The 9,677-nt window shown below is 45.6% G+C and overlaps 1 protein-coding gene across 1 annotated transcript; it reads right to left on the bottom strand.

The window, feature by feature from the left end:
- Positions 1-350: 350 nt before the first annotated feature.
- LOC130206479 (uncharacterized) lies at positions 351-1,117 on the bottom strand. Its single transcript, XM_056434486.1, has 2 exons — positions 485-1,117; positions 351-382 (listed from the first exon to the last, which is right to left on the bottom strand). Exons 1-2 carry the CDS (start codon positions 1,085-1,087, stop codon positions 362-364), a joined length of 624 nt encoding a protein of 207 aa, XP_056290461.1. The 5' UTR covers positions 1,088-1,117; the 3' UTR covers positions 351-361.
- Positions 1,118-9,677: the final 8,560 nt, after the last annotated feature.

The raw sequence follows: 9,677 nt of genomic DNA, 5'->3' as shown, positions 1-9,677 counted from the left end.
TGTTGTTGTGCCCTCCTAAAGTCCACAATCAGCTCCTTAGTTTTGGTGACATTCATGATGAGGCTGTTGTCCTGGCACCAGAGTGACAGATCAGCAACTTCCTCCAGGTAGGCCTTCTCGTCGTTGTCGGAGATCAGGCCCACCACCACTGTGTCATCCGCAAACTTGATGATGGTGTTGAGCTGAACCTGGCCACACAGTCATGTGTGTACAGGGAGTACAGTAGGGGCTGAGGACGCAACCCTGGGGATCCTGTGTTCAGGGTGAGGGATTTGGAGGTGTGTCTGCCCACCCTGACCACCTGTGGCCTGGCGGTCAGGAAGTCCAGGATCCAAGCACACAGGGGGTGTTCAGTCCCAGCTCAGTCAGCTTGCCGGCCAGTCTGGAGGGGACTATGGTGTTGAAAGCTGAACTATAATCAATGAACAGCAGTCTCACATAGCCCCCTCTGGCTGTCCAGATGAGAGAGTGTGGTGTGCAGTACCTGGGAGACAGCATCATCCGTGGATCTGTTTGGGCGATAAGCAAACTGCAGCGGGTCCATGGAGGAAGGGAGGAAGGCGCAGATGTAGTCCTTTATCAGCCTCTCAAAGCATTTCATGACCACCGAGGTGAGGGCCACCGGTCGGTAGTCATTCATACATGCTGGAGAAGCATTCTTGGGCACAGGGACAATAGTGGATCTCTTGAAGCAGGCGGGGACCACGGACTCAGCCAGGTAGAGGTTGAATATTGTGGTGAACACTGGAGCTAGCTGGTTAGCACAGGTCTTCAGTACTCGCCCAGATATGCCATCTGGACCTGCAGCTTTCCTGGTGTTCACCCTCAACAGAGCCCTCCTCACACTGTGCTCGGTCACAGAGAGTGTGTGTTCATCCCCAGCGGTAGAACTCACCTCGGCTACGCTAACGGTGTTGTTGTTAGCCGGCGAGCTAGCGCTGTTGTTGCTAGCCTCAAACCGTGCATAAAATGAGTTCAGGTCGTCCGCTAGGGATGCGTCGGCACTCACCATTGCGCGGGGTCTGCTCTGGTAGTTTGTAATAGTCCGTAGCCCCTGCCATAGGCGCCTGGTGTCGCGCTGCTCCATCTGTGATTCCACTCTGTCTCGGTACCTCCTCTTGGCTTCCTTCACCGTCCTCCTCAGTCCATAGACCGCTGCCTTGTACTCGTCCATGTTGCGGATACAAGACCGGAGTTATAGGCAGCAGTACGGGCGTTCACAGCTTCACGGATGGATCTATCAACCCACGGCTTTTGATTAGGAAAGACCCTAACTTTTACCGTGGGGACGATGGTGTCCGTTAGCGTTGCTATGAGGCTCATTGCTACTTCAGCAAACTCGCTGACGTCACTGGAACTGGATTGGATCATGTCCCAGTCGACGACACGCAGAGCGTCCTGTAGCTCAGCCTCTGATTGGTCAGACCACCGCATTACGTTCCTCGTCACTACACATTTGTCTGCATCCTGATCAAAGTTAACAGATTATTTACAGTGATGCTGGATAAGAACAAGGTTGAGGGTGTGGTTAAAGCAATGAATGGGTTTCTGACAGAGGCCAATTGAATCCTAATAAGATAAACGCAGCACTAAGGCTATTCTAGTCTTCCACATGACTATTAAAATAACGTACAATAATAACCTTATCAGTTTTAAGGACTAAACTTGTTCAAAACTCTGAACATTAAGATATAGATTTAGAATACGGACCTGGTACACGAACAAATATGATTGGCGGTATTGTTTTCTAGGTTGGATGGGAAAGACTAAAGGTGCGTTCACACCAAAAGCGAAACTATTTATTCGCGCGACTGAATCCCATGAAAAGTCAACGTACAGACGCGTGTGGCTGCGATAGACGCAATATTTTCCCGGCCCACGCGTTTCCAGCGGCGTGTTTCCAGTGGCACAATTTTGAAAATATTTCAACTTTGAGGCGGTCATCTCGCAACTCGGGCCAATCAGCTCTTGAGTTCCGCTCTCGTAGCACTGGAAGCGGAAGTCTTTCAGATGTAACAGTAACTTCATCGGTGAAAGTGACCGAGCTGTGTGAGCCTACGGATGATGTCATGAACCCAAACATGAGAATCAGAATCAGAATCAGAAACAGGTTTATTGCCAAGAATGTTTTCACAAACAAACGAGGAACTTTCTTTGGCGGAAGGTGCAAGAATCGCACACCGAGGCGCCGTCCGCGGCGCCATCTTGGAAAGGGTGGATGAAAATTATAGCATAACATGAGGGAAGAGAGGCGAGAAAAAGAAAAAGCAACCCCCCGACTATGCCCCTAGAGGGGTACAGTGTGGGAGCAGGAGAAACAAAAACACCATTGCACATAAGCACATACATCTTAGACATGACTTGCAACGAGTAGGAAGGGGGGGAGGGGAGGTAAGCCAAAGACTGGGCGATAGCCCCGCCATTGGGGGCAGAAGGTAACCAGCACCGACAAGCAGCCAGCCCGGTCCGTCAGCCGTCACAGCGACGGACACAGACCCCGTCCTGTCACCCTGGGGGGGCAAAGCAGGCGAAGGCGTGGGATGGGGGGGGGGGGGGGTAGTGAGTGCATTTCAGTGTGTTGGTTGTGTGTGAGTGGCCTGGTGTATCGTCCTCCCCCAGTCCACAACAGACAAAGATCCCAGACCGCAAGATGGTCGTTGCCATGGAGATAGCCTTGAAGGGTCCTGGGGAGAAAAACAACCACAGGTGTCTGTGGATAGGGGGAAGGGAATGAGAGAGAGTCTCGCTTCAGTGATCTTCGGGGGAGTTGTTGTTCCAGTCACGGCCTTGGCCAAGGCCCGTCCTGGTAGAGGGAGCCGAAAGCAGATAAGATTGGGATTGTTTGGTCTTCCAGGAGCTGCATTTCAATTTTGCGCACCTACTATTCCTCCATTTTCCTCCCATTTCCCAATAGGATTTCAAATCGATCCAATTTCATTTGCAGAGCCATCAGCTTCTCCACGATGTTGTCATTCTGACGGTTTAATGCCACAGTCTGAGTGCCAACAACTCTGCCCAACGCGTCAATCATGTCGGGCAGCCTTAGGGGGCTTTTAACGGCTGTCACCGTTTCCTTAATTTTCCGATAAGCCAGGGCAGCACCAACTCCAATCAGCAGAAATCCTGTAATCAACGTTCCGAATAGGTAGATGTCTTCTACGTCCTCCACGGAAAGGGCTGCTAGGCACAAGACACGCCACTTCCCCCACGCGTCCATCGTGTATCCAGCAACACTCGTCCCAGCAGGACAGGCAGGTTCCCCCGAACCTGAGCTTCTCGTCGAGAAGATGGTGTCAATTGCGTTTAGGGACCAGTTGATCACGTCCATGGTTTTTAGTTCGAAGAGCGATGCGGAGAGAGTCTCTCAAGTATAGAGACAGACAAGACAAGGGCGTTAGTGTGTGGGATGTCGGAGATGATAACGGTCTTTACGGAGACGAGACATGGAGATAAGCCCCGCCCCTCGCGCAGCATCTAGACGCTCATGGCTTGAACACAGCAAATGGTCGAGCGAGTAAACTCACGCGTTTTGGGCGACGCGAAAAATAGTTTCGCTTTTGGTGTGAACGCACCTTAAGAACAAGGCTTTCAAACGAGTTGTCGTTTAATAAAGTTCGAGTAAAAAAATGTCTGCTACTCGGTCGTTGCTTTGAGGAATGTGAGTATTATTATGAGTAAGACAAGATGAATCAATATGATTAAGCTTTAGATGTCGGATCTGAAGGAGTCCACATTTAAGTCTCCTTTTCTGTTGCATTGGTGGTAACTTTTATAAGATCATTTTGTATAACTCCTCTTCTGGTTACTTGTGATTTAATTAATTTAAGTGGCCGTGGTGCAGACAGCCTTTTGAGTTTTGGGTTGGTAATTGTTTATTTTACAGGCACACCAATTAAAAGTAAAACTGTAAATGAGCCAGAGTTAACCAGAGAGGCTAATTTCCATCTGCTGTCTAAGGCCAGATATTTTGAAGGCAGACAGAAAATGCAACAAATGTTTCATCGATCGACAGACTGTAACTGTAAGAGCCACAAAGAAGAAGTTAATAAATGACGTCATGACAGCAGCAGGTGTTTGGTAACGAGCTGCATTAGGCACCAGGAAACAGTTTTTCTACCGTAAGTACGTAAGACTGTATTAAAGTAGGATAGAGTTTATTTATGTTGTGTATAGAATGAATTTGTCTTTGTTTACATCAAATACAGACAAGAAGAAATGAACGATATAATGCCACGTTATTTCGCGTAAGGAAACAGGAACTCAGTGTGTCTGCAGCTCGTTTGCGGCTTAACAAAATTCAATTCAATTCAGTTTATTTGTATAGCCCAATTTCACAAATTTGTCTGAGTGCTTTACAATCTGTACACATAGATATCCCTGTCCCAGAACTTCACAATGGATCAAGAAAAACTCCCAAACAACCCTTCATGAGGAATAAAGGGAAGAAACATTCAGGAGAGCAACAGAGGAGGATCCCTCTCCAAGATGGACAGGTGCAATAGATGTAATGTGTACAGAAGGACAGATTAGACTTAAAACACATTCAATGAAAATGACAGTGTATGAATCGTTGGTAGTAAGCATGGACCATGATCCAGACCTCCATGATCCATCAGGCAGATGGAGGTAGAGAGGAGGAGTGGGCAGAGCATCAACAGGGCCATGGCATAGTTAGTAGTAGGCATATTCCACGATCCAGACCTCCGTGATCCATCAGACAGATGGAGGTAGAGAGGAGTGGGCAGGGCATCAGCAGCGCCATGACATCAGACCCAGCCAGGTCCAATGGACTGTTGTGTTTCAAAAGTCTTCGAGTGCAGAACCGCGGAAGAATGTCTGGACAGTGGCAAATTATAGTAAAAATAACTTCCTAAGAGACACAAGCATGTGTGTGTGTGGCCAATACACAATCAAACCTCACACAAAGAGTGTCCTTCCTAAATTTCCCAATACAAAGACATTCTTTAATAATACAGTATATTATCAAACAATCTACAGAGAGATATCCTTTAATAATATAGTAAATCACCAAACAATAATCCATAGAAGATATTCTTTAATAATCAGTGGGAAGTTATAGCAGATCATCAAATTCCCATGTACTAACAGCGATAGTAATTTATCTCATTCCACAGGACCCTATGAAACGTGAAGTCACAAGGACTCCAGAGAGAAAGCAGAGTTAATAATGTGCAATGGAGAGATGAAAATGTATCCATAAGTAAAGAAGAGGATACAGGTGCTCAGTGAATCCTAAAACGTCCCCCAGCAGCTTATAAACCTATAGCAGCATATCCAGGGGCTGGACCAGGGCAAACCTGACTATAAGCGCTATTACAGAGGAACGTCTTAAGTCAACTCTTAAATGAGGTGACTGTGTCTGCCTCCCGGTCTGATGATGGAAGCTGGTTCCATAAAAGAGGAGCTTGATAACTGAAGGCTCTAGCTCCCATCCTATGTTTTAAGACTCTAGGAACCACAAGTAGCCCCGCATTTAGTGAGCGCAGCTCTCTAGTGGGGAAATATGGTACTACAAGCTCTTTAAGATATGATGGACCATCAGCAATCAAGGCTTTGTAGGTGAGGAGAAGAAGTTTGTATGTGCACAAATACATCATTGAAGCACATAACATCAACACTAAACAAGACAAATGCACGTATATACCAAACAAGCAATCAGGATAGAGGGTACATTCATACCTCCACACCAGATTGGCAACAATGCATGCCACTGCTGGGGCCTTGGTGTCGCTGGCATGCTACTGCTGGGGCCTTGGTGTAGCCTGGTGGTAGCTGGCATGCTACTGTTTGGGCCCAACCTGACAGTAGCTGGCATGCTTGGGCACCAATGTATTGCTGTTTATTAGTAGCCAGCAGGGGATAATATCTGGAGGATATCTTAAAGCACTGAATGGTTTAGGGCCTAAATACATTTGTGATCTGCTGCTACCTTATGAACCATCCCAACCCCTTAGGTCGTCTGGGACTGGTCTACTTTCTTTTCCAAGAGACACAACTAAACATGGAGAAGAGTTCAGGTTAGGAAGCAGAAGCAGAGTTGTAGTCGTACAACCCTTCTCTGCACTTCCATTCGAGCAGTTACCCACCCATAACTCTATAAAGACTGTCTCTCCCACGGCCACTTAAATTAATTAAATCAAAAGTAACCAGAAGAGTCACACAAAATAACCTCATAAAGGTTAACACCACTATTTTAGCAGTGCAACACAACAGAATAATTAAATGTGGACCCCTAAATATTAGATCTGTCATCTAAAGCTGTATTAGTAAATTATTTAATATCAGACAATCACATTGATTTATGTTGTCTTACTGAAACCTGGCTGAGTCATCAAGTATACACTACCGTTCAAAAGTTTGGGATCACCCAGACAATTTCGTGTTTTCCATGAAAACTCACTTTTATTTATCAAATGAGTTGCAAAATGTATAGAAAATATAGTCAAGACATTGACAAGGTTAGAAATAATGATTTGTATTTGAAGTATTAATTTTTTTCTTCAAACTTTGCTTTCGTCAAAGAATGCTCCTTTTGCAGCAATTACAGCATTGCAGACCTTTGGCATTCTAGCTGTTAATTTGTTGAGGTAATCTGTTGAAATTTCACCCCACGCTTCCTGAAGCACCTGCCACAATTTGGATTGGCTTGATGGGCACTTCTTGCGGACCATACGGTCAAGCTGCTCCCACAACAGCTCAATGGGGTTGAGATCTGGTGACTGTGCTGGCCACTCCATTACAGACAGCATACCAGCTGCCTGCTTCTTCCCTAAATAGTTATTGCACAATGGAGGTGTGCTTTGCGTCATTGTCCTGTTGGAGGAGGAAATTGGCTCCAATCAAGCGCTGCCCACAGGGTATGGCATGGCGTTGCAAAATGGAGTGATAGCCTTCCTTATTTAAAATCCCTTTTACCTGGTACAAATCTCCCACTTTACCAGCACAAAAGCAGCCCCAGACCATCACATGACCTCCACCATGCTTGACAGATGGTGTCAGGCACTCTTCCAGCATCTTTTCACCTGTTCTGCGTCTCACAAATGTTCTTCTGTGTGATCCAAACACCTCAAACTTGGATTCATCTGTCCATAACACCTTTTTCCAATCTTCCTCTGTCCAATGCCTGTGTTCTTTTGCCCATACCAATCTTTTCTTTTTATTGGCCAGTCTCAGATATGGCTTTTTCTTTGCCACTCTGCCTAGAAGGCCAGCATCCCGGAGTCGCCTCTTCACTGTCGACATTGACACTGGCGTTTTGCGGGTACCATTTAAAGAAGCTGCCAGTTGAGGACCTGTGAGGCGTCTATTTCTCAAACTAGAGACTCTAATGTACTTGTCTTCTTGCTGAGTTGTGCACCGGGGCCTCCCACTTCTCTTTCTGCTCTGGTTAGAGCCCGTTTGTGCTGTTCTCTGAAGGGAGTAGCACACACCGCTGGAGGAAATTTTCAGTTTCTTTGCAATTTCTCGCATGGAATAGCCTTCATTTCTAAGAACAAGAATAGACTGGCGAGTTTCACATGAAACTTCTTTTTTTCTGGCCATTTTGAGAGTCTTATCGAACCCACAAATGTGATGCTCCAGATAATCAACTAGCTCAAAGGAAGGCCAGTTGTATAGCTTATATCTCCAGCATAACTGTTTTCAGCTGTGCTAACATAATTGCACAAGGGTTTTCAAGGGTTTTCTCATCATCCATTAGTCTTCTAAGGCGATTAGCAAACACAATGTACCATTAGAACACTGGAGTGATAGTTGATGGAAATGGGCCTCTATACACCTATGGAGATATTTCATTAGAAACCAGACGTTTCCACCTAGAATAGTCATTTACCACATTAACAATGTATAGAGTGTATTTCTGATTGATTTAATGTTATCTTCATTGAAAAAAACAATGCTTTTCTTTGAAAAATAAGGACATTTCTAAGTGATCCCAAACTTTTGAACGGTAGTGTATGTCAGCCTAAATGAATCAACTCGAGTCAGTCATATTAATATTAATTCCTCTGGGCACCGGCCGAGGAGGAGTAGGTAGCCATCTTTGACTCAAGCCTTTTAATTAATCGGTAACCTAAATTAAACTTGTTTGGAAGCTTTATTTTTAGTCCATTACATTCAACCTGGAAAATATTATAGTCAATTATATTAGTTATACTGTGCTGGTCACCAGGTCCATATTCAGAATTTCTATCTACATTTTCAGAGTTTCTATCAAGTTTAGTCATTTAAACTGATACGGTTATTATTTTAGGTACAGCACAGTAGAGAAGGAGTGCCTAGCCATCCGGTGGGCGGTCAACTCCCTATGCTACGATCTCCTGGGGCGCTCATTCACCCTCTATTCGGACCATGCTCTGGTCCAAGAGCTCCACTTAGTGTTGTTACGAGATGTGCCGACACTTCGAAGCGTGTGTCGGGTAATGGAGGGGGCGTTTCCTCGAAGCGTGTATCGAGGCTTGCTTCATTTAGGGGAGGAGCCAAAAATAATGACGTCCGAAGCCTCGCTGCCCGACTGTACCACGTGACTGCTTCGGGAAGTGGTTCAGATTTTGCCGGGAGGTTTGACAGCAATATAAATCCCTCAGGCCATTCAAAATGTGGGTTGTTGGTTGAGAGTTTGGAGAGTTAGGAGAGTGAGGAGAGAAGGATAGGTGATAAGATGGAGCCAGCTAGGAAGAGGAGGATTTCCCCTGTGTGGGAACACTTTGGAAAACCCTCTGGAGTACTGGGAGAGGCAAAAATTCCTGTATCAAAATATATATAGACTTGCTCTTGCGTTTTTTTGCACACCAGCATCTTCTGTATCCTGTGAAACGGTGTTTTCAAAGGCCGGAGAGGTTGTGTCAACAAAAAAAAAGGAATCGTTTAAAATCCAAAACTGTTGAGAAACTGTTATTTCTGAATAAAAATGAAAAATCACTGTCCAAGTTACAGAAGCATAATCAGTCCCCTCTTCCTAGTTCCACAAGCACTTTCACTGTCCTCTGCCTGCTTAAGCCCATGCCATTTTCCGAAAGTGACATAATAACATTATTACACAACCTGCCATATCATATGATACCATCATTTTGGGGAAATGTACACACACAGAATACATTCCAAAAATATTTTATTATGCACATATTTGATAATTTATGTACAGAAATTATTTGGTCATACATTTTTGTAATTCATAGTCATTCCCAACAGCCATAACAGACACAACAATTCAATGCATCACATTATGTGGTTCAGATACAGCTGCCTGTGATTATACACTTGGCCAGTAGGTGGTTTCGTGAGCACATGAAGCTTCGAGAAATGAACCCTTTCTCGAACCAATTGGCTGAAGTGGTTCGATGCCTCATGAGGCTTCATCTCACCATCACTAGCTCCACTGCATGAAGGCTACTAACGCCCAGATCACTCGGTGGTACCTGGAATTGCAGCCTTTTAATTTCAATGTGATCCATAGGCCGGGGACGCAGATGGTCGTGGCCGACTTCCTCTCCCGCTCGCGGAGGGGTGTGGGGGAGTGGCTCAGGGAACAGGTGCCGGGAAGAGGCCTAATTGGCCTCAGCTGCAGGGGATCAGCTTATGAGTGTCTCTGCCATATATATGAGGTGGGATAGAGGCACGAGAGAGGAGTCTGCAGTCTAATAAAGGATATTACGAAA

Source organism: Pseudoliparis swirei, chromosome 16 (assembly GCF_029220125.1).
Source record: "Pseudoliparis swirei isolate HS2019 ecotype Mariana Trench chromosome 16, NWPU_hadal_v1, whole genome shotgun sequence".
In the NCBI taxonomy this organism is placed as follows: Eukaryota; Metazoa; Chordata; class Actinopteri; order Perciformes; family Liparidae; genus Pseudoliparis; species Pseudoliparis swirei.
This window is presented reverse-complemented; position numbering and strand designations above follow the sequence as displayed.